The sequence below is a fragment of the Myodes glareolus genome, chromosome 25 (genome assembly GCF_982192425.1).
Source record: "Myodes glareolus chromosome 25, mMyoGla1.1, whole genome shotgun sequence".
NCBI classification, from domain to species: Eukaryota; Metazoa; Chordata; class Mammalia; order Rodentia; family Cricetidae; genus Myodes; species Myodes glareolus.
In genome coordinates this window covers 16,892,034-16,919,635 of record NC_142050.1, presented here as the reverse complement: position 1 = coordinate 16,919,635, position 27,602 = coordinate 16,892,034, and the positions used below count along the sequence as shown (strand labels likewise).

General features: G+C 43.7%; 2 protein-coding genes across 3 annotated transcripts in view; one reads left to right on the top strand and one right to left on the bottom strand.

Annotated features, from left to right (window-relative positions):
- Positions 1-27,089, top strand: part of LOC148117836 (uncharacterized) — a 30,172-nt gene extending 3,083 nt beyond the window's left edge. Inside the window, exons 2-5 of one of the 2 annotated variants that reach the window (XM_087901829.1) lie at positions 9,853-9,892; positions 10,457-10,511; positions 11,300-11,395; positions 12,176-27,089. In XM_087901829.1, the coding sequence (XP_087757955.1) occupies positions 9,853-9,892; positions 10,457-10,511; positions 11,300-11,395; positions 12,176-26,837 (14,853 nt within the window). In that variant the 3' untranslated portion in view covers positions 26,838-27,089. Of the gene's footprint in view, positions 1-9,852; positions 9,893-10,456; positions 10,512-11,299; positions 11,396-12,175 lie in introns of those variants that run through there. The other variant, XM_087901828.1, reaches the window with a different exon arrangement.
- The window catches only part of Ankrd7 (ankyrin repeat domain 7), a 140,670-nt gene that overhangs the window by 93,740 nt on the left and 19,328 nt on the right, over positions 1-27,602 (bottom strand).

Genomic DNA, 27,602 nt, shown 5'->3' with positions numbered 1-27,602 from the left:
CCACAGTCTGCCCCAGTCATCCAACTGTTACCCACATTCAGAGGGCCTAGTTCGATCCTATGCTGGTTCCCTCACTGTCAGGTCAGAGTTTGTGGGTTCCCATTATCTCAGGCAAGCTGTTTCAGTGGGGAACCCATCATGGTCTTGATCTCGCTCCTCATAATCTCACTCCTCCCACCCTTCAACTGGACTTTCGGAGCTCAGCCCAGTGCTCCGCTGTGGGTCTCTGCTTCTACTTCTGCTTCCATCAATTGCTGGATGAAGGTACTGAGGTGATATTTAAGATGGTCATCAATCTGACTACAGGATAAGGCCAGTTCAGGTCCCCTCTCCACTATTGCTTAGGGTCTTAGATGGGGTCATCCGTACGGATTCCTGGGAATTTCTTTAGAGCCAGGTTTCTTGCCAGAATGCTTCTTTATTCTAATCTACAAAGTCTCTCTTTTCTTTAATAATGTTATTTAAATATTGGATAAAAGGGACATTTCTCTAGATTTTACAGTCAACATTTTGTTGATCAAATACCCATGCTGTGTAGCCATGCACATAAGGACAATGCTAATTGGATTTAGTGGGTTATAAAAAAAGGCAAACATGAGGCTGGGAGTTGGATATATTGTGGGATGTGTGGGGGAAGTTGGAGTGGGGAGGGGTGGGTATCATTAAGGCTTATTGTATGCATGTATAAAATATTTTGTTTTGGTTTTTTGAAACAGGGTTTCTCTGTGGCTTTGGATCCTGTCCTGGAACTAGGTCTTGTAGACCAGGCTGGCCTTGAATTCACAAAGATTTGCCTACCTCTGCCTCCCAAGTGCTGGGATTAAAGGCGTGCATCACCACCGCCTGGCATAAAATATTTTTGAATTAGGAAAAATTATTTTTAAAAAACCCTCCATGTTGTGATTTGATAAATTTTGCTGCCTCTTGTACTTTCTGTGAGTTGGGATTTTTCCAAAATTCATGTAGAAATATATGCATTTTCCAGGGAACAGGGTTGCAAAGTGTGACCTTCAGGAGGGATTCCTTTGCAGACTGGGTAAGGTCTCCCAGGCATGGCCCCTTACTCTCTGAGGACTGTGTTAGCCACCACAGGAGTCGGAACCCTTTTGTCTTCCGCACGCAGCCCCAGCTCCTCCACTTCTGCTGTGAGTTGAAGCTGTACAAAGACATCAGGCAAAGCTAAGGACATGGTAGCACTAGGCTCTTAGACTTCTGGAACCATGAAACCAACTAAACCCTTTCCTTCAAAGATGAGCTGATGACAAATATTCTATTTTTTTGCAACTCAACATCAACTAGAACCAGGAGGAATTTGTTTTCTGTTGAGAAGAGAGGACATACTTAATAGGTCATGATAATCATCAGGAGGCACACATCTTCCATCACCTATATCTATCTTTTTATGTATTTTTAGTGCTAGGAACCAAATTCGGGGTCTGGTGAGCTAGGCAAGCAGTCTACCACTGAAGTACATCCTCAGGCCTGGTATACTGGTTTAATACTGTAAATAATGTTTCTTTCCTCCCCTCCCTCCCTCCCTCCCTCCCTCCCTCCCTCCCTCCCTCCCTCCCTCCCTCCCTCCCTCCTTTCTTTCTTTCTTTCTTTCTTTCTTTCTTTCTTTCTTTCTTTCTTTCTTTCTTTCTTTCTTTCAGGGGAGGGGGTTAAGACAGTGTTTCTCAGAGTAGCCCAGGCTGCCCTGGAACTCACTTTGTCACTCTGTAGACCAGGCTGGCCTACTCACAGAGATCCACCTTCTCCTGTTTCCTGAGAGCTTGCATTAAAAATATGTGCCACCGCTGCCCCTTGTAAATACCATTGTATAAATGATGCTGAAGCCCACAAATACAACATTTTTCCGTAAGGATCTGCTTAGAGGACCCTGCTAAGTTTATCACTTTGAATCTATTCTCCTGTAGGAATATTCTCTAAATCATGTTATGTGTAAATAACAACAGTTTTATTACTTATTTTCCAGTTCTTATTTATGACTTTGTTTTCCTTGCCTTCATTTATGAATATGACTTCAGTACAATATTCAGGAGCAGTGTGTTGTGGGCATCTGTCTCTTTTATTAAGTCAGGGAATGTTTTCAATAATTCACCAGTTATGTATAATGTTTTCTGTAGCTTTTCAAATATTCTTTAGCAAATCAAGGAAATTTTAGCAAGAATTGATGTTAATTTTTAAAAAAATGTTCTAAAATTTTAAATTTAATCTTTTTGTACTGGGTGCTAAGTATTAAGTATATTTTCTGCCTCTATTTAGATGATCATTTTTTTTTCTTGTTTGTTCAATCAATGTACCAAGTTGCATGAGAATGTAAGATAATAAATCAACTGTGAATTCCTAGGAAATGTATAATTTATTTGTAATTTTGTAATGTTGGCTCCAATACTTTAATTAGTTTTATTGGATTCAGTTTTCTAATATTTTGTTTGATACTTATGCAACTTTGCATAAATATATTGAGTGGACAGGTCTTAATTAGATTTTAGAATGGTGATTGTTTCAGCTTTCTCAATTAAAACAGAAGCAAATCCACATTTCCATCTCATTAATGGAACAGACTCCCTCAATGCTCATGGAGTTACAGGGGTTTTGGGAGTTCGTACTAAATGTGGGCAGCATGGGTCCAGGGACTTTGGTGTCAACGAGCTGAACACCGCCACTCACCCCTCTCTGACTAGGGCCGGAATGTGACCAGCTAAAGCCCGCCTTCCCCACCATGATGGTTTGACCCACAGACGGGAAGTCAAAATACAGAATACACCATTCCTTCCTCTTTCCTCAGTCTGCTTTAGTGCGGCTGACACAGCAATAGAAGTAACTAATAGAAACTGTGAATCACCTCATCGGTCTGCAGTGACTTTTCAGTGTGAAGCCAAATCCGCGGCAGTTTCCAGGGCCTAGGGATATGTGGTAAATTTGTCATTGAGCACTTCTAAATGAGCATGTGGGGTGTCTTCTGCTGGATTAAAAGTGATATTATTTGGTGAGATTGCTTAGTGATTAAGAGCACTTGCTGCTCTTGCAGAGGACCTAGGTTCAGTTCCCAGAATCCATATAGTTGTCACAACCATCTGTAACTCTAGTTCCAGGGGACCTGACACCAACTTCTGAACTCAGAGGAGCACCAGGCATGCATGTGGTTCACATACATACAAGTAAACACTCATAAACATAAAAATAAATGTTGTTTGCAAATACGTATTTATGAAGCATAATATGTTTTGCTTCATGCATTGCATAATAATTAAATCAAGCTAATTAATACGCTTTTCAGATTTTTTTCATGTGTATGATAAGAAATTTAAGATCTATCCTTTTAGCAATTACAGTTTTTAAAAAGTTTTCTTTCAGCCGGGAGGTGATGGTGCACGCCCTTAATCCCAGCACTTGGGAGGCAGAGGCAAGTGGATCTTTATGAATTTGAGGCTAGCCTGGTCTACAAAGCAAGTTCCAGGACAGCCAAGACTGTTGTACAGATAAATCCTGTCTCAAAAAACAAACAAAAAAGTTTTTTTAATTAGTTCATTGCCCAAGGTGGTAGGACTTTTTAAACACACACACACACACACTTATTTTTTCTGTTCCAGTCTTTCACATCTGAATTCTTTAAAATTCCCATTACTAGCCGAGAGGGGGGTTGGAGGGCTGCCTTTAATCCCAGCACTCAGAGGCAGAGGCGGACAGATCTCTGAGTTTGAGGCTAGCCTGGTCTACAGAGTGAGTTCCAGGACAGTCAGAAACCCTTCTGTCTTGAAAAAAGAAAGAAAGAAAGAAAGAAAGAAAGAAAGGAAGAAAGGAAGAAAGAGAAAGAAACAACAAAAAATTCACATTGTTTTTCACATTTGATTTTTTTTAAAAAAATTAAGAATTGTTTTTATTTTCCATGTATGAGATTTTTGCCTGCCTGTGTACATGGCAACACGTGTTGCCTGGTGTTCAGGGGTCATAAGACAGCATCATGTCCCCTGAAACTGGAATTACAGTTAGAAGACACTGTGGGTGCTGGGAACCAAACCTGGGTCCTCTCCAAGAGCAACCAGTGATCTTAACGATTGAGCCTCTTCTCCAGCACCCCACATTTGAATTCGCAATCCTCTTAGAGTCCGTCTCTGAATCCCATATTGAGAAATGTACACTTTTATTTTTCTTTTTGTTATTTGCCACTGTCTTAGCTCCTTTCCCGTCGCCGTGAGAGACTGCTCTAACAGAAGTGACTTAATTGGGGGAAAGGTTCAGTTCAGGTCAGTCACCCAAGGTTATGGTCCACTGGGGAAATCGTGGCCGCGGGAGCTTAGGGTAGCGGTAACATTGCTTCTGCAGTAAAGAAATCAGCGAGGAGTCCAGACTGCAGCTCGCTTCTCTTTCCCCACGGACCCAGTCTGGGTTCCCAGAGAAGGGCGCCACCCACAGTGGCACCCCAGGTACAAGACGGTTCCCCATGGGCGAGCGTGCTCCAGAGTCTCATCTTCCCGTGAGTCTAGATTTTTCTCAGGTTGATGACGTTTCTCATCACAGTTATGGAATCCTTTCTTGTCACTGTGTGGGGCTCTCTTCAATTAAGCTGCCACACATACGTGAATTTATTTCAGAGCTGGGTTTTGGGGGGTTTGTTGGTTTATTTTGAGACAGGTCTCTCTATATAGTCCTGCCTGTCTTAGAATTTAGATCAAGCTGGCCTCAAATGCACAGAAGTCCTTCTGCTTCTCCCTCCTGATTGTTTCAGAGATTTTTTTTTTTAAATTCAAATCCCACCTGCCTGCTCCCGTACTTATGAACTGGTTTTGTAGGATGTCTTAATTTTTAGCTCAGCAAGTTGCTCCCTTACACTTCTGTTTCTGGCTACTTTTGGCAATGAGCAGGCCTTTATATTGCCACATAAGGGTTAGAGTTTACAAGTCTTGTAACATTCCAAGAGATACATGGATTAAGAATGCCCTAAAGTAGAATTTAAATTGGGGAGGACTGACATGTTTGAAAGTAAAATCATCCCAGTTAAGAGCCTGGGATACCTCTCTAATTATTCAGATCTTTATTTATGTCCCGTGTTAAATGTTTATAGTTTTATATAAGAAAAACTTCTGTATTGGTTGTTAATTAACTACTTTTTAAATTAATTAAAATTTTTATTAATATAAAGAATATAGTTTGTTACTTTAAACGTTATAGAGTTTTTACTGAAATAAAAATGCTCCTTCTTAGTCCCAAATACTGGTATTACAGGCATGTGCTGCTATATGCAGCTGCAATAAATAATTTATAAATTGTTTTGGATTAGGGAAATTAGGGAATTTGGTGCCTTGTACTATATGCACTATATATAGCTTGGTCTGGTAGCTACATAGTAAATTCAAGGATAGCCTGGGCTACATGAGACTGTCTCAAATTTAAAAAAAAACAAACACAACACAATATACGTATTGTATAAATATATTAGATTTGTTGGAGATTATCTATTATTGCCATTGCTTACTGATCCTACTCAAGTGATCTATAGTTTTGCAAATTTTGGTGCAAAAATATTTTTCTAAGAATTTAACGATTTTGATCAGGTTTCAACATGTAGTTATTCAAACTATTTTTTCTTTCCTCTTCTACTTTTCTATTTCTAAGACTTACAGTTCCACCTGCAGAACATTACCACCTAGGGTATCTGTCAATACGGTGAACATCAGTTAGAATTCCAAACCGATGTGAAGATAGACTCACTGTGAAATTCTCAGACAAGGTCCTTTTACAACCTTGCTTTAGTTTCTCACAAAACTGTAAGGAAAACTTACAGGGAGAGAGGTTTAAACACTCGCAGTTTCAGTCCTGCGTTGGCTGGTTCTGAGCCAAGGTGGAACCATCATGGTGAAGCCATCTAATGGCCAAGGGAAATAGAAAAGAGGGTAGGGAAAAGGGACCAGGGACAAGGTATACCCTCAAGGGTAAGGTTCTAATAACCTAACGGGTTCCCCTCCTACTGCTTTCCAATAATGCTACCTTGGCACCCTCGTAACCCGGTCGCTTCTGGATCACTTCGCTGTAGTTCCATCTCTGAATGTAGCATTGAGGATGAAGATTCCAGCAAGAAGCCCTTTTAAAGGTTGCTTTTGTGGAAACACCCAGAGCTCACTCCTCCTCACCTCGTGAACAGGCATTTTCTAATCACTATTGACCCGAATAACCATCCAAGAGGGGAGACTGGGAACAACAGCACTGTAGTGAGAATAAGTCTAATATAGTACAGTATGGCTGGAAGGAAGACACCGAGTCAAAGGAAAGCTCTTAAAGGCAACAAATGAGAAATGTATGCAGTCCGTTCGGCAGGGGTTGGCATCAGCTCATTGGTGGAAGGGCTGTCACTAGGTAAATGTTGTGTTGGGAATATCTTGACTGAAAGTCTGCAGTTTTAAAGACCGTTAAAGATAAACCTGTGGAATTGTGGAATCCGTGGCTACATATGGAGGCTTACGGCACACAGGGTTCATGTAGAACAGTGGTTCTCAGCCTTCCTAATGCTGAGACCATTCAATACAGTTCCTCTCGCTGTGCTGACCCCCAACCATGAAATTTTCCTTGCTACTTGTAATTTTGTAATTGTGCTACTCTTATGAATCGAAATGTAAATAGCTGTGTTTTTGAGTGGTCTTAGGTGACCCCTGCGAAAGGGGTCATGGCCCACAGGTTGAAAACTGTTGATGTAGAAGGATGCCTCTCTCATTGCACAGGTAGAAAGTCTATGGCACTGTATTTATCTCCAGCAGGCAGGAATGAACACTCTCTTTGGCTCTAATGTCGTGTCTGACATGACCAATTTTAGGAGTATCGGCAACTTCTTACCTTGTTTCCTCTGAGCATGTGACACTTTGAGAATCTTTGGTTTTGTTTTGTTTTGTTTCGTTTTTAAATAAGGTCTTAGTTACTTTATACAGGACATTCTTTGTCCCGACTTTTTTGCTAAACCAGATTTTTTTAGAGTCTGACACTGGCGTGACTTAGGACTTCAGGGTGGCCTCTGAGGTTTCACTGTTGCTTCTTGGGTTTTTATTTTGTTTTGTTCCCCGTGCAGGATTTCTCACTCTTTGACACATGATAATCAATTCAGCCCGAACCTGTAAAATTAAAAGAACTTATTTGAGTCCTATAAGTAGCAATCCAAGAAGCATAGGTCCAGGAGCCTTGGGTTCATGTTCTAAAGAAGACGGGGGAAGTAGGGATTTGTACGGGCAAGCAGCACTGACTGTTGAATGCTGGGTAAGAACAGGATCCATGTAACCAATAGAAGACAAAGAATAAGAATCTGCATATCTAGTAAAATGTTCATAAAACCGAGTTTCTCGCCTAAAAAGCCACTGACTCTTTGATCTCTACCACAAATGGCAATTCTTCCATTCTTTCTTAAGAAATTAATTATGGTCTTTTGTGTTTGCTGATATAGTTCTCCTTTCTCTTTCTTTCTTTCTCTCCTTCTTTCATTCTTTTTTATTTTCTGTTTATTCTCTTCTTCTTGTCTTCTTCTTTTCTCCTCCTCCTCCTCCTCCTCCTCCTCCTCCTCCTCCTCCTCCTCCTCCTCCTCCTCTTCTTCTTCTTCTTCTTCTTCTTCTTCTTCTTCTTCTTCTTCTTCTTCTTCTTCTTCTTCAGACAGGGTTCTCTGTGTTACTCTGGCTATCCTGGAGCTCACTCTGTAGACCAGGCTGGCCTTGAACTCATAGAGATCCACCTGCCTCTGCCTCCTGTGTGCTGGAATTAAAGGTGTGTGCCACCACAGCTCAGCTGATATATTTCTATGACATTTATCCCATTCCCCCATCTATATTTATATATTTAAAAAAGAAAACAAACTATCTCCCTTCATTACACACACCAGTCCAAATTCCCACTCCCTCTCTTCCTCTCACTCCAACCACACACCCTCCCACCTACCCCATCCATCCTCAGAGAGTTTAAGGCACATTGCTTTGGGGAAGGTCCATGGCCCTCCCTACTATAACTGGGTTGAGCAAGGTATCCATCCAAAGAGAGTAGGTTCCCAAAAAGCCATTACATGCAGTAGGGATAAATCCTGGTGCCTCTGCCAGTGGCCCTACAGTCTGCCCCAGCCATACAACTGTCATCCACATTCAGAGGGACTAGTTTGATCCTATGCTTGTTCTTTCCCAGTCCGACTGGAGTTGGTGAGCTCCCATTAGCTCAGGTAGACTGTTTCATTTGGTGTATCCATCATGGTCTTGATCTCTTTGCTCATATTCTCATTCTTCCCACTCTTCAACTGGACCTTGAGAGCTCAGTCCAGTGCTCCGATGTGGGTCTCTGCCTCTGTTTCCATCAGTTGCTGGATGAAGGTTCTATGGTGATATTTATGACATTCATCAGTCTGATTACAGGGCAAATTAACATTGGTGCTCCCTCTCTACTGCTTAGGGTCTTAGCTGGGGTCATCCTTGTAAATTCCTATATCTAGAGCCATGTTTCTTGCTAACCCCACAATGGCTCCCTTAATCAAGCTATCTCTTTCCTTGCTCACATCTCTGTCCTTCCTTCACCTCAACTATCCCATTCCCTCAAGTTCTTCTCACCTCTCCCCTTCTACCCTTCCTTCTCCCCCCACCCTGTGCTCCCAATTTTGTCAGGCGATCTTGTCTATTTTGACTTTCCAGGTGGATCTGTATATGTTTTTCTTAGAGTTCACTTTATTACTTAGCTTCTCTAGGATCACGAATTATAGGCTCAATGTCCTTTGTTTATAGCTAGTATTTGCTTATGAGTAAGTACATACCATATTCATCTTTTTGGGTCTGGGTTACCTCAAAAAGATGCTCAATCATACTTCAAGGGCATTTGTTCAGCTATGTTCATAGCAGCATTATTTGTAATAGCCAGAATCTGGAAGCAACCTAGATGGCCCACATCTGAAGAATGGATAAAGAAAATATGGCATATTTACACATTAGAGTACTATTCTGCAGTAAAAAATAATGACATCTTGAATTTTGCATACAAATTGATGGAATTATAAAACACTATCCTGAGTGAGGTACCCCATGTTTTAAAAATTACATTTGTAAGCACTCAGTAGGCCGAAGTTAGACCCTTGTGAGTTCCAGATCAGCTTGATCGACAAAGCAAGTTCCAGGACAGCCAGGTTGCTCAGAGAAACCCTGTCTCGAAAAACAAAAACAAAACAAAATGAAAATTATATTTGTATGTGTGTGTGTGTGTGTATGTGTGTGTGTGCATAGGGCATGGGGCCAAGGGAGTGTGGAAGTAGAGGACAACCTGAAAGAGTCAGTTCTTTACATATACCATACCGGTCATAGGGATTGAACATAAGGTTGCCAAGGTTTGGCCACAGGTATCTTTAGCCACTGAGTCATTTTGCTGGCTCCCATATGGCATCTTACCTGTTTAGTTGGCTATTTTCCTTATGAATGCAAGTCTCTAGAGTACAGGACTCATATTTATCTCTAGAGTCTCAGTACTACACACAATAATCTAGGACTAATTTGTATGTGTGTACATCCATGTACAAACGCCCATGGCATGCATGTGGAGGTGAAGACGACTTGTGAAAATTGCTTTTGTTCTTTTACTCTGTGGGCTCCAGAGATGGGAACTCAGATCATTAGGCTTGGTGTCAAAAACCTGTGCCTACAGGGCCACCTTGCTGGTCCCTTAGTATATTTAATAAATTATTCACACATAATTAGATGAGAAGGTAACTAATAATATGGTTACAGATGACAACCGTGTTGATACCTGATATAAAATGTGTCAATAACCCATAGATAAGGTGAGATGTTTTGTCCATAAAACCCACAATCTAGAGCATAAACCTGACTTTCTTTTTGTGTGTTTCTCTAGATTTCCAAGCGACACGTAAAACGAATCCAGAAACTCACAGGTCAGAATGATTCTCTCCCTTGCTGATCAGCTCAAGGCTGGTGACTGATCTGTGGGCCATGCTTTCAGACTCTAGTCTTTAGCAGCGGGTGGAAGAAAGTTGAAACAGAGGGTGTCCTGAAGAGTACCCCCATCTTTCTGACATCTTCACTTCCAAAGTCATGCAAACAGCTCCATAATTTCTCCACTGTTTGCTTTCCTCATGCTTCTCTGTCCCATATATTTTCATGGGAAGCCCAAAATATAGGAAAGGAGAATGGGCAAAGATTAACTACCAAGAGTTTGGTGAGGGCGGTCCATCAGCTTTATTTCTCTACCAAGGATGTGGATGTGGGGTAGACATCTTTAGAGGAAAACATGTATCAGGATCTCCATGTCCTCCACTGCTGCGTTCTGGGGTCACTTCTAGTACACGATGAAGACAGTATAGTTTGCTTACAGAGCAAAGTTTGATGGTTGGGCTGTACCACTCATCAGCTTCATGATGTGACTTCATCTTTGTTCCCCTAATTGTTAGATGATGTCAGTATTCACTGTGCTCACGGTCTCTTTATTCCTGTTACAGTTTCACAGAGGGAAAAAGCAAGAATGACGAAAATTGTTGAAACTAATCTAACATGGTAAGCAGAGTTTGTCTTCAGACTGTCCTATGACAAATACCATGATGGCTGGTTTCATGTCAACATGGTACAAACTGGCATCATTTTGGAAGAGATTGCCCTGTCTAGATTGCCCTGACGACAAGCCTGTGCTGTATTTTTTTTTAATTTTTAATTTAATTTAATTTTGGTTTGGTTTTTCGAGACAGGGTTTCTCTGTATAGCCCTGACTGTCCTAGAACTCACTCTGTAGCCCAGACTGACCTTGAACTCAGAGATCTACCTGCCTCTGCCTCCAAAGTGCTGGGATTACAGGTGTGTGCCACCATGCCCAGCTACATTTTCTTAATTGATGATTGATATGGGAAGGTCCGCTCACTGTGGGTGATGCCACCCATGGACTGGTGGTTTCAAGTGGTACAAGAAGGCAGGATGAGCAAGCCATGAAAGCAAGGCAGTAAGCAGGGTTCCTCCATGGCCTTTGCATTAGCTGCTGCCTCCTGGATCCATCTTACCCTGAGATCCTACCATGACTTCCCTCAGCAATGGAGTGTAACCTGAGAACTGTAAGCTGAAGCAAACCCTGTCCCCCTACGTTTATGGTCACCGTGTTTCAGCAAAACAGTGGAAATCCTAGCTGCAACACCATCTTAACCATAAATGTTATATGTAAAATCCTGGGACTTTTACTTCGTTTACTGTGATAGCAATTGCCTTATTCCTAAATTAACTTCCTATTCTTATTGGCTGGCTTACTGGTACTTTATTAATATCACTTCAGTTCCACTGACATCCCCTTTTGTGTTCAGTGTTTCAGGACTTCCTATGGGCTGGACCCAGGACTATGTATTCTGGTCAATAGACAAGAGTCTTCAACGGATCATCCAACATCTGGAAAATGCAAGGTCAGGAGACAGAGTTTCTCGGTAGGGGAGAGAGAGGGAGTAAAAAGAGGGAGGTAAAAGAAAAGTGAGTTTGAGCAATGGAGAACAATATTTTGAGCTTTATTTATTCCATGTTTTATATGGGTATTTTACTTGCATGTGTGTTTGTGCACCACATGCATGCCTGATGCCCACAGAGGCCAGAAGAGGGCATTGGATCCCCTGGCACTGGAGTTACAAATGTTTGTAGACTATCATGTGGGTGTTGGTAAGCAAACTTGGGTCCTCTAGAAGAGCAAACACTACTCTTAACTGCTGAGACATCTCTCTAGGCCCCACAGTGTATGTACGTGTGTGTGTGTGTGTGTGTGTGTGTGTGTGTGTGTGTGTGTGTCTGCAAAACTTGGTGTCATTCCTGTAGAGCCATCCACCTGGATTTTTGAGATAATGCCTCTCACTCAGACTCACTAATTAGCCTTGGCTGTTCAGTGAGCCCCAGGGGACCCACTTTTCTCTGCTTCCCCAGCGCTGGGGCACTATGTCCCTTTATTTTCATGTGGGTCCTGGGGATGGAACTCAGCTTCTCTCTTTGAGTAGCATGTACTTTATTGACTGACTCACACATTTTGCTCTTGGTGGAGGGATTCTTTACACAAACAACTGATGTTTGTGAATGCAACCCCTCCTTTCATCTCTCCCTTAGACCAAAAGTGTTTTGGAATTGAAACAACCACTCTTTCTCTTCTTACTGATTTTGTGCCTACTAATTCCAAAGAAAATGAAAACATTTCTTTTTGTCAGGTCAACACTTATCGAAAGGACTTTACAAGAGTCCCAAAATTTTTCTTCCTCCTCCGTCTCTGACATTGTGGGTCGGCAGGCTATCCCACCTTCTTGCCACCATATGATGAGAAGCAGTTCTTCTGACTCCAGTATGTCTGTATTATCCAGCGACAGCTCGAACACATCCTTTCTTCCAACGTGGAAATTCCGGAGACGTCGTTTACCTGCTTTCTCCCGAAAGAAACCGTCCATATCCACTTCCAGCAGCCAGGGCTCATCCATGCCTACTTTTCAGCTCTCTCCTTTAGTCAGAGGAGAACTGGAAGGACACATATGTCAGAAGGTTTCTACTTTGCGGGCACAAGTGGTGCCTCTGCCCGTGAAGAAATCCTGGGAAATACTTAATCATTTGATGGATGTACAAGGAGTGCCTGAACAAGGGCTCCCCAAAACTCAGTTACCTAAACTCATCCCTCAGAGTGCTGAGCAAAATACCAACCGATCTCCAGATGTTCCATCATTTCATGTCCATGTAAACATTGGGGTGAATTCTGAATTAAGAAGGACAGAAGTGGCACAGCCGCTTACCTCAAACAAGCGGTTACAGTCTGAGAATGACCACCAGGTTCTTAGAAACAACCCTTTAGTTATATCAATGGGCACTCCATCTCCCATTAATATATTTCAGGAAGAAAACACTGTCCTGAAAAAGGATCCAAAGCGTGTGTTAGAGCTGAATATAGATCAGAGGGTCCTAGGTCTACCAGAAAAAGGGATTCAGCCACAAAGGGCACAAGTAACTGAAGTGGAACTGACAGCCCAGGTACCATGCTCAGCCAAGGACAGTGTAAAGGTCACTCCAGAGGCATTGCTTCAGGTTATGGGCTTGATGGGAATGATCCCAGAATCACACGCACAGGTGAGAGACGACATGGGGTTTGTCCCGCAGCCATCAAATCAAGCAGAAACAGCGAGTATAACTCCTGGGCCCTCAGATCAAGTAATTGAACCAAAAATAGTAAAAAGTCTTCTGCATCCAGCTACGGAATCAAAGAGTATGGCCTCAAGACTGAGTCAAGTCACAGATAATATGAAGGTAACTCCTGTGACCTTGTTTCACATCATGGATTCCAGGGGGATGGTAAATGAATTACACCCACATGTCGTAGAACCAGCAGGAATAGCCCCAAAGCCACAATACCAAGTCGTGGAATCGCCGAAGGTGGATACATTGCATGGCCACCAAGTCATACAACCAGGAGATAAGAGTCTAGGGCTACAGCAATCAGTTCTGGGATCTGTGGAAGTGATTCCCCAGCCTCAGCATAAAGTCATGGGAACACCGAACATGACCTTGGGGTCACAGAATCAAGCCATAAAACACATTGGAATTACTCCCGGTCCAACGCATGAAAATATATTGGAAATTAGCTCAAGTGAACTTCCTAAAGCCATTGATTATACAAAAGCAACTCCAGTGGCACAACAAACTATGGATTCCATGCAGATAATTCCACCAGGACAGCCACATGTTACAGAACCTAGGGCTTTGATCCAAACTCAAAATCTGACCCCACTGCCAGCGCAGCCAGATGTTCTGACTTCTACCGTCCCAATAGGAGCAGCAGAGTCTAGAGGTGTACCATTGCTTGAAGATACAAAGAGTCTGTTGGTAGAAGGTAGGAGTTTAATTCCTGAGGCACTGGTGGAAAGTGTGAACCTTAGTGAATTGGTCCCAAGCACACCCCTTAATGCGCTAAAATCCTTAGAAGTGAACCCCGACCCAAGTTATCATTTCCTGGAACCCAAAGAATTGGTCCTACGGTATCAAGCCCCAGAAGAAAGAGTGGACTCTGACATTCGTCATCAGGTGGAAGAATCTGTTAAGCTGACACAATCATCATTAGGAATGACTCCGGCACCATTGAGCCAAACCTCAGACTCTATGGAGACGTACTCACCACCACTCCAAGAAACTCTTGAAACTAGGAACCAGGTTGTAAAAGGGATGGAAGAGACTCCAGAATCACAAGACGCAATTAAAGATGCTCTGGAATCAGTGGTGATGGCCCCAGAACCACAGCCCCCAGATGTGAAGTTTCTTCGTGGAACTCTAGAATCATGTTCAGACGTTACTAACTTATCAGAAATAACTCTGAGACCAGAATACAAAGACAGAGAGACTATCAGATTGACATTGCCTAAAGTTGATGATACTCAGGGGGCCATGACAGAGCTATATTCAGAAGTGGGATCTCTGAAGTTGGGTCTAGAACCAGGAGTGCAAGGTAAGAAATCAGAGTTCTTGGCACAACACTTGAAATCTGCAGAAGTAATCGGTGAACCTCCTGTACTAGCTGTAGAGCCTATGGAACTAGCTACAGGACCCAAACCACACATTAAAGATGTGATCCCAGGGCCCCAGCTCCAGGAAGTAAAGCCAGGAAAAATAGATACAGAATCACAGTTGCAAAATGAGAAATCTGCAAATGTAATACAACAATCATCTATAGAAGAGGTAGGTCCTGAAAAAACAAAGCCAGAGCCAGGGCCACAAAGTCCATCATCAAAGGAACTGATTGAGGAGACATCGCCCCCAAAAGTGAAATCTGTGGATTTAAATCTAGGCCCAGAGCAGCTAAGCATCAAACCTGGATTGATTCCAGGGCCACAATTGCAAAGTGTCAGATGTCCAACGTTATATCAAGGGCTGCTTCTTCAAGGGGGAAAACCAGGAAATTTTATCTCAGGTCCCCCACATTATGATGTGAAATCTGATGAGGCACTATCACGTTCCCCAGTACCAGAAATCAGATCGTCAGATTTTATCCCAGGGCCAAATCTTCCAGAACCAAAACTGCAACATGTGAAGTCTATGGAAGTAAATGTAGGACCATGCTTGCAAGGTGTGAAATTCTCTGATCTGATCCCTGAGCCCAAGCACCAAGGTTTCAAATGTACACAGGTCACGCCAGGTATTCAGTTTCAAGATAGGAAGTCTCAGGGACTTTCACCAGAATCATTTTTGCCATTAAGCCAAGAGCCACAGGTTGAAGATAGGAAGCTTGTTCTACCTGTGGAAGTATCAGAGTTTCGGAGCAGGAAACACACAATACCAGCCTCTGAACTACAATATCCAAGTGGGATATCTGAGGAGGTAAATCCGGAACTGCGGCAACAAGATACCAAATTTTCTGAGTTGGCTTCTAGGCTAAGACTTCAAAGGGTCACATATGGGGAGGAAACTCCAGGACCATTGTTTCATGGTATGCAGTCTATGACTCCAGAGTTGGGGATACATAATCCAAAATTAGCAAAGATGACTCCAGGGCTCCACGATACAAAGCAGGCGAGTTCTAACTCGGGGCCGTGCCTGCAAAATGTCAAATTTTTTGATGGAACACCAGGAACTCAATCTCAAGGTGTCACAACTTCAGAGTTACACTTGGGGCCACAGTTGGAGTGTGTAAAAATGTTTGAGTTTACCACACAGCCAGAGAGGCAAGGGATGAAGCCAGAGTTAATAATACAGGAGACACTGTTTGGAGATAGAAGATACATCACAAGGAATCAAGTACCAAGCTTTGAAGGTGAGATGTCTTATAAGCTACCATCTGAGCCACAGATGCCCATGGCAGAATCAGTGAGATCGACTCCTGGGACACACCTAGCAAGTGTACATGATTCTGAGTTGGTTGGAAGACCACAGGCACAAGGTATAGAACTTTCTGAATCGATCCCTGGACAGCATTTGGGACATAGAAAACCTGCGGAGAAGGTCACAACCTCAAAGCAAGAAGAGTTCATGCCAGGGCCTTATTTGGGAGATGTGAAATCTATGGAGCTAAGGTCAAAGTCAGAGCTGGGAAAAGTCAAATCTATACCATTAACTCCAGGGATAAAAGCAGGAGATAAAGAACCTGAGGAGCTGCCCCTGGGCCCCAACTTGAAAGGTTTAAAATCTGAGTTACTACCTTCAAGACCACAGTTAGAGAATAGGAAATCTGCAGTCTTAACTCTAGGACAATGTCTAGAGAGGATAAAATCTACAGTGGTATCCCCACGTAGTTCCCAGTCAGATGGTACAAAAACTGTGAAGTTGATTCCAGGTTCAACAACTCAAGATTTGAGGACTGTGGGACTGGACCGTGCCACACATGTTCAAGATGTAAAGGCCATGGGTTTGAAACTTGAACCCAAGAAGCAAGAAGAGAGTCCTGTGACTTTTGTACCAGGGGTACAGTTTCAAGATGAGTTTATGGAGGTGTTGCAAGGGCCTCAACTACAAGGTATAAAACCCAAGGAACTGACTTCACAGTCACAAATGCAGGAAAGTAAACGTGTAATTATCTCATATTTGAAGCCACAAAGTCTAAAACCTGTGAATATAGCCAAAACACAAGGAATCCCAGGAGAAAAAATTGTGAATTTAGTCTCAACACAACCGTGTCGAGGAATGATACCCACGGATTTAACTCCCAAGCCTGGACAGGATGACCAGATAACTGTAAGATCACCTGAGTGGAAAGGTGGGATTTTAGACCAGGTGAGCAAACATTTTCAGTCAGAAGATGTGTTGACCATGAAGTCAGGTCAAGAAGCCAAACCTGCAGATAAAAAACCCAAAGAGATCAAATTTAATCAATTTAAAGATATACCATCATTTGAATTGACTCCTGAACCAGTTGTTCACAGTGTAAAACCTGAAGAGGTCCAAGATGAATCACAGGTGCCAAGTATGAAACCGTGCCAGGTGACTCCAGAACCACAGGGGCACCAGGTGAAAGTCTCAGAGCCAATGTTAGAGCCACCATTTCAAGATGTGAAAACCATGGTGCTCACAGAGCCACAGATTGGAAGTACAAAATCTGTCCGATGGATACCAATATCTGAGTTTCAAAGTGAGGAATGGGTAGGGCCAGACTTTAGGTTGCAATCTCAAAGTGCCAGACGTACAGAATTGAAGCCATCTACACAATGGAGAGGTGTGATGCCCTCTGAATTGACTGTCAGGTCTAAAATAATTCAAGAAGAAAAATCTGTAGGGTTTAATCTTGAGCCACAGTCACAGCAAGTAAAAACCTCTCCGTTAGCACTAGGGCTTCAGAAAACAAAAACTTTTGACTTAACATCAGAGCCACAACCTCAAGGAATCAAAACTGTGGATCAAAACAAAGATCCACCAGCTGGAAGTGTAAGATCCGTCCAGTGGATACCAGGACCTGAGTTCCACAGTGTAAAGTTTTTAGGATTAAATCATGGGTTACAATCTCAAGGTGTCAAACCCACAGGACGGAAACCGTCCATACAGTTGGGAGGTGTGAAGCCATCAGAGACGACTGTAAGGCCAAAACTTCAAGGAGAAAAATCTGTGGGTTTTAACCTTGAATCACAAGTACACCATATGAAGATACCTGAATTGTCCCCAGAACCAGAGTTACAGAAAGGAGAAAATGTCACATCCACTTCAGAACCACAGCCTCAAAACCAAGATACACCAGTTGGAAGGGTTAGATCCATTCAGTGGATACCAGGACCTGAGTTCCATGGTGTGAAGCGTTTAGGGTTAAATCGTGGGTCACAATCTCAAGGCGTCAAATCTACAGAACAGAAGCCATCCATACAGTTGGGAGGTGTGAAACCACCTGAAACGACTGTAGGGCCAAAACTTCCAGGGAATAAATCTGTGGATTTTAACATTGAGCCAAAAGTACAGCACATAAAACCCCCCGAGGCGTCCCCAGAACCAGAGTTACAAGAAGGGGAAAACTCAGAGCCACAGTCTGAGTGTGTGAAAAGTATGGCATTACACCACGGATCAGAGCCACAGGCTGAGTGTGTAAAAAGTGTGGCATTACACCGTGGATTACAGCTTGAAAATACGAAATCTGTTCAGTGGATCCCACTGTCTGACTATAAAGCTAAGAAATCTACACTGAATCTTAGGTTACAATCTGAAGATGTCACGGCAAAAGAGTTAAACCCTTTGGCACAACTAAGAAACGTGAAGACTTCTAGTGAGTTAACTACTACAGGGCCGGAGTTACAAAGTAAACAACCTTCAGGGTCAACCCCGGAACAACAGTCTCACAGGTTCAAAACTATTGATTTTAAATCGGAGCTCCAGTTTAGAAGTATGAAAGGAGGTGACCCACACTTAAGGTCAAAGATTAACAATATAAAATTCCCATCCAAACCCAGGTTTCACTTAAGAGGCACAGGCTCTCCTGGATTGAACCCTGGAATGCAACCACAAGAAGTGAAACTCTTAGGGTCACCCCCAGGAACACAGCCTCAATCTGAGATCAACTCTGGGCCCCAGTGGCAAAGTGCAGAATGTTCTGACTTGACACCTGAAACAAAGTCCCAAAATATAAAATGTGTCACGTCAAGTCAAGGTAAGCCATTTGCCAATCAAAGTGTCCGGCTAGACTGTAAACATGGGTCACAGTGGCAAGGTACAAAATTCAATTCAGTTCTGAGGACAAAGTCCCAAGAAATGGAGATGGAAGACTGTGAATCAGGCCCATTGTTACAAGATCTGAAATCTTCAAGGACAATCATGGGTATAAAGGTCCAAGATGTCAAAGCTATGGGCTTTACTCCTGGACCACAATTACAAGGTATGCCATCTGAAGTCCTTACAGAGAAGAGGGTTCATGGTGTGCGATTGGTAGAAAGCAAACCTACTTCAAAGTTACAAGGTAAGAAACCTGATTTCACCCCAAAGATGTCTTTGGGCACAAAATCAATAGAGCTGGACTCAGCGCCCCCTTTACAAGATTTGAAATATCCTGAGCAGATCTTGGGTATGAAACTTCAAGGTGTAAACTCAATGAAACATCATGTTGCAAGTATAAAATCTTCCAAGCTGGCAACACATATAAAATCCCAAGGTGTAAAAGCAATGGACCTTAATTCAGGACCACAGCCACAAAATAAAAAGCCGTCTGAGTTGGCTCATGGGAAAAAGCTCCAAGGTATGGAATCTTTGACTGTGGAGTCAAAGTCTCCAAGTGGGGACTCTGTGGAGTTCAACCCGGGCCCTCAGTTACAAGATGAGAAATCTAAGTCAGTTCTGGCGATAAAGCATGAAGATGCAGGACCTACAAAGGTCAGTTCTCGCCCATACTTGCAGGGTATGAAGACTTATGAAGTATTTCCAGAGGACATGCTTCAAGGAGAGAAACCCATGGGCTTTGAGGCCCAGGCGCTGTGGAAGGATGTAAAATCTCTTAGGAGGACTTGCAAGGCACTTGACAGGAAGATTTTGCAGCTGAAAACCCCTCAGTTCCAGGAAGGGAAACGGTCCATGTTAGCCCCAGAATTATATCTTCAAGGTATGGAACCTGAGGCAGTCAAGACTGGATCAAAGTTGAAAGGCATGCAACCCGAGCCTACAAATGTCCAAGCAGTGAAGGATATGGGGATCAATCATGGTGCAGAATTGCAGGTTGTGGGATTTGCTGAGCAGGACTCGGACTCAACAATCTATAGTGTGGTACCTTCTGAACTCAGTGCCGGAAACCTGAAGCAAGATGGGAAATTTCACAAATTAAATCAAAAGCAACAGCTTCAAAGTAAAAAACAGGTAGTCTTCAGTCATGAGCCACATTTGCAACATATCAAGTCATCAGAAGTATGTACAACACTTCAAGACCTGAAGTCTATGGACAATTCAGAGCAACAGTTGCAAGAGATAAAAGTTCCTGAGGTGTGCACAGAGTCCAAGCTGCCAGATGAGTCATCTCTGGAATTCAAACATGAGTTGCAAGGTAGGACATTCTGTGACTCGAGTCCAGGGCCACAGATTCACTGTAAAAATATCATGACATCCAAGACAGGAACACAAAATGTACAATCGTCTAAGTTGCACCCTGATCTAGACCTTCAAGGCATAACATCTAACAAATTCTGCCTTGTATCACATTTGGAAGATGTGAATTCTACATGTACTCCCAATGCAAATTCTCAGTATACAAATTCCAGTGAATATAAACCTGGGCCATATTTGCAAAACACAAATTTCTCTGCATGCATTCCAGAGCCAGACCCTCGATATATAAATTCTGAGTGCAACCTTGGGCCACATTTTAATGGAATGAATTCTGTGTGTATTTTAGGACCAAAATTGCAATGTGTGGATTCTACTGGGTACAATCATGAGCCAAATTTGCAAGATGTAAATTCTTCCGTATGCACCCCAGGACCAAGTCCTCCGTGTGTGAATTCTTCCGTATGCACCCCAGGACCAAGTCCTCCGAGTGTGAATTCTTCCGTATGCACCCCAGGACCAAGTCCTCCGTGTGAGAATTCTTCCATATGCACCCCAGGACCAAGTCCTCCGTGTGAGAATTCTTCCGTATGCACCCCAGGACCAAGTCCTCCATGTGAGAATTCTTCCGTATGCACCCCAGGACCAAGTCCTCCGTGTGTGAATTCTTCCGTATGCACCCCAGGACCAAGTCCTCCGTGTGAGAATTCTTCCGTATGCACCCCAGGACCAAGTCCTCCGAGTGTGAATTCTTCCATATGCACCCCAGGACCAAGTCCTCCGAGTGTGAATTCTTCCATATGCACCCCAGGACCAAGTCCTCCGAGTGTGAATTCTTCCGTATGCACCCCAGGACCAAGTCCTCCGAGTGTGAATTCTTCCATATGCACCCCAGGACCAAGTCCTCCGAGTGTGAATTCTTCCATATGCACCCCAGGACCAAGTCCTCCGAGTGTGAATTCTTCCATATGCACCCCAGGACCAAGTCCTCCATGTGTGAATTCTTCTGCATGCACCCCGGAGCCAAGTCCTCCATGTATGAATTCCACTGAGTGCAATCCTAGAGCACATTTGCAAGGTGTGAAGTCTTCTGCATGCACTCCAGGGCAAAACTCTCAGTGTGAACATTCTAATAGTAATAATCTTGGACCACTTCTTCAAGGTACGCATTCTGGTACAACATTTCCAGCACCACAAATTATGTGTGTAAATCCTGTTTGGTGCAATGTCCAAACACATTTGCAAAATGTGAATTTTTCTGCATGTACTCGAAGACAAGAATCACAGTCTGCAGATTCTATGGGATACAACCCTGGGCCACATTTAGAAGCTCCTAAACTTCCAGGTATGACGTTTTCTGAGTTGAACCCAGGGACAGGAATTCAAAGAGAGATGCCTGTAACAGTTAACCCAGGACAGCACTTGCAAGATTTAAAGCTTGAATTAACTCCAGGGTCAAATATTGCAGGTATAGCACCTGTAGAATACAACCCTGGGCCACAGGAACAATGTGTGAATTTTTCTGAATTGAATCCAGGATTAAAATTACAACCCATAAATTTAGTGAAGCTTGGTTCAGGGCCACAGTTACAAAACATGAAGTCTCTTGAATCAGAATCTCAGTGTACAAGATCTGTTCTATTGAACCCTGGATCCCCTTTTCAAGGTGTGAAGCCATCTAACTTAATGGTAGGGGCAAAGTTTCAAGATATCCCACTTTCGAAGAAGCAGTTTGGGTCACGGCAGCAAACTGCACAACCCGTGTTGACTCTGAAGCCTCAGTCAACTGGTGTGGACTCTGTGGAAGTTTTACCAACACCACTGCCTGAAGATAGAATGTTTCCAGAGTTGAACAAACAGCCATTGCTTTGTACGAACTCTGTAAATCTGACACCTGGCTGTGGTCTGCAGGACTTGAGAAGTGAGGAATTTTCACCAGGACCTTGTTTTCAAGCAGTTAGAGCTATGCATGTGAAGCCAGGGTCACAGTCTCAGAGTGGGAACTCTTCAGAGTTTGCTCCGTGTCACAGGTCTCAATATGTTCAGTCTTTCTTTGCTCCAGAGCCGTGTCTTCAAGATACAAAACCCACGCAGCTGAGGCTAGGATCCCAACAGCAAATTATGAATCGCCAACAGATTGCTTTAGATGAGACGCCAACGGTAGTAACATCAGAGTCCACCAGGAAGTCCTTGGCAGGACCAGCCCTGACAAGTGTCAAATTTTCAAATTTAATTCCAGAATCGCAGCCGCAATGTATGAAAGCATCAGAGCCAAGGGGACAAAGTGTAAAACTTGTGAAATTATCATCAGTGTCCCTGCCACAAAGGGGAAACTCCGTGGGCTTATCACCAAGTCCATTCCTTCAAAATGGGACATTTGGGAACCAAATTCCCCAAACAAATGATCAAATCACAGAACCCTCTAAGGCGACGTGTAGACCAGCACACCACCTGGTGGACTATGCAGAGATGAACACGAAGATAAGGTACCAAGTCCCCAAGTCAACGGATAAAGTCACAGAATCATCAGGGATGCCTCAGCCGCTAGGGCTTCAAGTACCAGAATTTGTTGATCTGACTCCAACACTAAGTGATCAAGATTCAAACTTCTCAGAACTGACCCCACAGAAAAACTACCAGAGCCTAGAAACTCTGGAGTTTCTTTCTTGTTCGTGGACTCAATCGAAAGATTTCAAGCAGTTACAGACCCAACCAGTCACAGGATCTAAGAGAATGACCCCCGACCTCAAGAATCATGTCACAGAAATGACAGTGCTAACTTGTAAGGCAAGGCAACAAGGAAAAGAATTTCTTAGAGTGACTTCAATGCCAGTAAATAGAGAGACTGAATGTGCAGAAAAATCTCCAAGGCCATATCCTCAAGGCTTAGGACCTGTGGTGCTGAGCTCTGAGAAAAGAACCCCAAGGGAACAATCTGTAGTACCGCCACCAAGGCCATTCTACCATGTTCCAGATTCTGCTCCAGGGATAACACCAGGACCTCAGATTCCCGAATCTAAGCTATGGTTGCAAAGGGAAGAATTCTCAGAGTTGGCCGCCCAGCCAACCAATCAAGTTGTGGGAAATACAGCCTCTGTCAAGCTGGCGTTTGAGGAATGTCAGACAGAAGAGGTAGTAAGGAGTCTAACAAAGCCCCAGAATGAAAGCATTGGAAAAGCAAGTGTAACTCCAATAGAATCACTGGATCAAATGATAAACTTTCTAAGGATCAGCCCAAAGCCACTCGATCAAGTGACAGAATCCGCAAAGACACAGCTTCAAGTTCCTCAAGTTTCTGAATCTGTGACAGTGATTCCTGGACCACCACTTCAAGTTATAGAGTCAGTGATGATACCAGAGCCGACCTCTCAAGGGTCAAAATATGTTGATTTGACTCCCAAACTGTGTGATGCGATAGTTTCAGAGTTTGCTCCAAGACTTTGGCTACAAAATGTGCAATCTAAGAAATTAATCGCAGAGCCAACACATCAGATTTTAGAAACGATAGAATTATCGGGCTTTCAAGTGTTAAAAACTATATTGCGTCCCAAGCCACTGCTTCTGATTGTGAAATCTGAAGAACTGGCACCAGGACCAAGTCCCCAGGCTGTAGAACCAATAGGAGTTGCCACAAGATCAAGAATTAAAGTAAAGGATTCTTTGAATTTACTATCAAGACCACATCTTCAAGACAAGATAAAACCTAGAGAACAAACTCGAAGGGCAAATATTCAAGAGAATTTTACAGAATTAATCTTAGAGCAAACATCTCCACTTGAGGAACCTCCAGTATTAACTCACAAGCAAAGGCTTCAGGCTGTAAAATCTGTAGGAATCAAAAGAGAATCTCCTAAAGTACTAGAAATGGATTTGAACCAAGGACAGGTGTGCCAGAATAGAGATTTGGAAACAAAAACATCAGAAAAGTTACAAGCAGAGAATTACTTCTCTAGGTTCATAAGCAGCCCTCCAATCCCATTTATTTCAAGCTCTGTCAAAACAACCGAATTAGGGACCCTTCAGGGTTCTGGAATGCCAGAAGTGCCAAGAACCTTGAATATGAAGAACTTTAATGCTGGCATTTTGCAGTCTCCAGAATCCTATACAGACACTATTATACGGTCATCAGCTCTTCCCTTGGTCCTTCCCTCTGATAAAACAGGGAACTCTGTGGGATCACTATATCCTGAGATCTGGGAAATGGATGTCTTAACTAAGGAATCAACCGAAAAGAAGCAAATGGAAGAATTTGGGAATTCACTGCAGAGCTATTCTCCGTATCTACTGAGATTACTACCCTCAGAGTTTCAGGCAGGATTAGGATCTCGAAGAAACTCTATCCGTTCTTTCCTGGGCAGACAACTGAACATCTGGGAAAGTCATGTCTGTAGGCAGCGACTACCCAGGAAATATCTCTCTAATATGCTAATGCTGGGGAATGTTCTGGGAACCACTATGGGAAGGAAGCTTTGTTCTCAACCGTTTTTAACAGAAGGAGCCACTATGGATATCTGCCGATCTATTCAGAATTTATTTGGGGTTCCAGCTGAACTGATGGAATTTTCTCAGAGCCTACTAGAGAGGGGTCCAAGGACGATTTCACAGACTTCAGTTGTCAAAAACTATATTCAGAGACATATTCTATGTCGTGGTCACGAGAAAAGAATGCCCTTAAAGATATGGACACGCGGATCCACATCCTCCATAATACAGCAGTACTCTGGTACCAGATTGGGACTAAAAACAAACTCAAAACTCGGTGATATATTCCAGGAAGTCACTCAGCACGTGCCTGTCTCATGTCCAGGGGCCCAGTTTCCCGTCTTAGGAAAGCCAGAGTCTCCTCTCGGGATACTTTACGATAGGGAAGATCCTGTTTCCTGGGAGCTGAGTGACATCTCCCAGAGCGATTCACAGACAAGAACTTTTGAGTCTCACCACTCCCTCACGGCAAGTGATTTTTCCCAGACCAAGACCGATCTCTCAGAAGAGCTCCTAAAAGATCTACAGCTAAAGATAGCGGCAAAACTCTTACGGAGTCAAATATCCCACAACGTCCCTCCACCCCCAGGGTCAGGTCCTGTCCTGAAATACCCCATCTGCTTGCAGTGTGGCAAATGGTCAGGATTTGGGTGCGGTCATAAGTTACAGTCTGCTTCTGGGGCTTACCTTCTCATCTACCCACAGATGCACCTTATAAGAAACTCTGAAGGCCATGGTGAGATTCGGTTGCATCCTGTGTTTAGGTTGCACATTAGAAAAAGACCTCAAGTCTCCAAGTCTCGTGGGAGAAACAGAACAGACACATGGAAGAACCCTTCCTCACCATCACAAAGGAAAGTTAAAATCTATACTCCGGCTTCCAAGAGCCCAACTTCTACAAGAGATTTCCAGTCCAGATCTCCCCAGTCTTCGGCTTCTGTACCAGTTCCCAGGAGGCAAAAGCAATGGGGCAGCCATGGTGTGGCAGGGAAGACAGAAGCCAAAGACTCTGGGCAGTGTGAATCCTGTGAGGTTCTCTCTGTGTCAGAGAGTGGCTTTGAAAGTAACCGGGATGAAAAATGGGCTAAATCAAGACTCAGAAAGACCTCAGACTTAAAATATTCAATGAAGAAAATCACCAAGGAACTTAAAACACAAAACACAAAGCTCTACAAAAACAGTAGAACCACAGAAGAGAGTCCTTCTGGAACACGGACAGATCCATCGAGGAGCAAGAGTAGCGAAACCGCTCAAACCAGCACTGTTTCTTCAAAGAGACAACCTAAGAAATCCATCCAGCCCAAGTTCATCCAGCTGCTTTTTCAGGGCCTAAAGCAGGCATTCCAAAGAGCACACAGAATTTTGACTATTAATAGACAGAAGCCTGAGGACAGGTCTAGTCTAGACAATTTGTGGTCAAGCAAAAACTTGTACCCCAAAGGAAAAGATGAGGATGATTGCTTTCCAGGAGGTGGCAAATGGGCCAGTACACCCGTTATCAAGCAAAGGTTCACGGGTTCCACCCCTAAGCAAGAAGGAGATGGCAAATGGGCCAGTACACCCATTATCAAGCAAAGGTTCACGGGTTCCACCCCTAAGCAAGAAGGAGATGGAAAATGGGCCAGTACACCCGTTATCAAGCAAAGGTTCACGGGTTCCACCCCTAAGCAAGAAGGAGATGGCAAATGGGCCAGTACACCCGTTATCAAGCAGAGGTTCACGGGTTCCACCCCTAAGCAAGAAGGAGATGGCAAATGGGCCAGTACACCCATTATCAAGCAAAGGTTCACGGGTTCCACCCCTAAGCAAGGAGGAGATGGCAAATGGGCCAGTACACCCGTTATCAAGCAGAGGTTCACGTGTTTCACCCCTAAGCAAGGAGGAGATGGCAAATGGGCATCTTCTGGGAGAAGGCCTCACAGTTCCTCAGAGAGTACTCGTAGTAGCTCTCCAGAGAGACGGGGACATAATTCCTCCCCCAAGGGTTGGCTCCATCTCTATGGGAGTAACCAACATAGTCCCCCTTTTCAGAGATGCCGCAGCCCCTCAAAAAGGAGCCATCTCAGTCCCATCCGGAGGACATGGACGAGTTCTTCAGAATGGAGCCATGATACTGTCTCTGAGAGACCCCCTTCCAGACCTTCTGGCAGGACAAGGCGTAGCTCTTCTGGAAGGGGTTACCGCAGTCCCTCTAAGTCCAGGCTACACAGGCCTTCTTCCGGACTCCACCACAGTCATTCTCAGAGAACTCACTACAGCCCCTCTGAGAGCAGTCGTGATCATTCTGAGAGGAGCCGATGCTTAGAGAGGAACCAGCAAGGTCACCATACGAGATTCCATCACAGCCCCAAGGGGAGGCTCCGGCACAGTTCCCCTAAGGAGAGCCCCAGACATAGCTTGTCGAAAGAGTTCAAGGCTTATTGAACTCTCCTAGGGACCACACCCCAAACCCCCAAAGTTGGGCAAGTTTGGAGGCATAAAGTTAATAGATAAGGAGAGATCTGCCCCTATTAATTATATCCATATCCTGCAAATCTTCACCTAGCTGCCCCTTCACTCAGCCACTGCCTGCACCCTCAGCAATCAAAGAGCTATCTGGGAGGGGAGTGAGAATGGATAAATGGATAAATTTAAAATCAATAAAGGTAATAATTGAACTCTCTTTGCTGTCGTAAGATCACTTGTCGGGAGAATGGGACTAGATGTGCAAATGCCCGGAGCTCAAGGGTTGGAGTTCACGAGGACCCCTGAAATCTTCAGGCTTCACCCACTTGCCCCAACCCTCCCCCGCCCCACGGCCTCCCTAAGCCCTAACTTAGGTTCTAACTTTTCTTGCTGTTCCTGCCCCACCTGTCTCTCTAGAACCACTGATAAAACACCTCCCTTCCAAAGATATCTCTCTGCTATGTTCTCTTTCTTTCCTTCTCTCTCTCTCTTTTGATACAGGGTTTCACTATGTAACCTTAGCTGCCTGACCTGAGACTCACTCACTGTGTAGACCATGCCAGCCTTGAACTCATAGAGATCTACTTGTGCCAGACAGTGATGGCACATGCCTTTAGTCCCAGCACTCAGGAGGCAGAGGCAGGCGGATCTCTGAGTTCAAGGCCAGCCTGGCCTACAAAGTGAGTTCCAGGACAGCTAGGACTGTTACACAGAGAAACCATGTCTCAAAACAAACAAACAAAA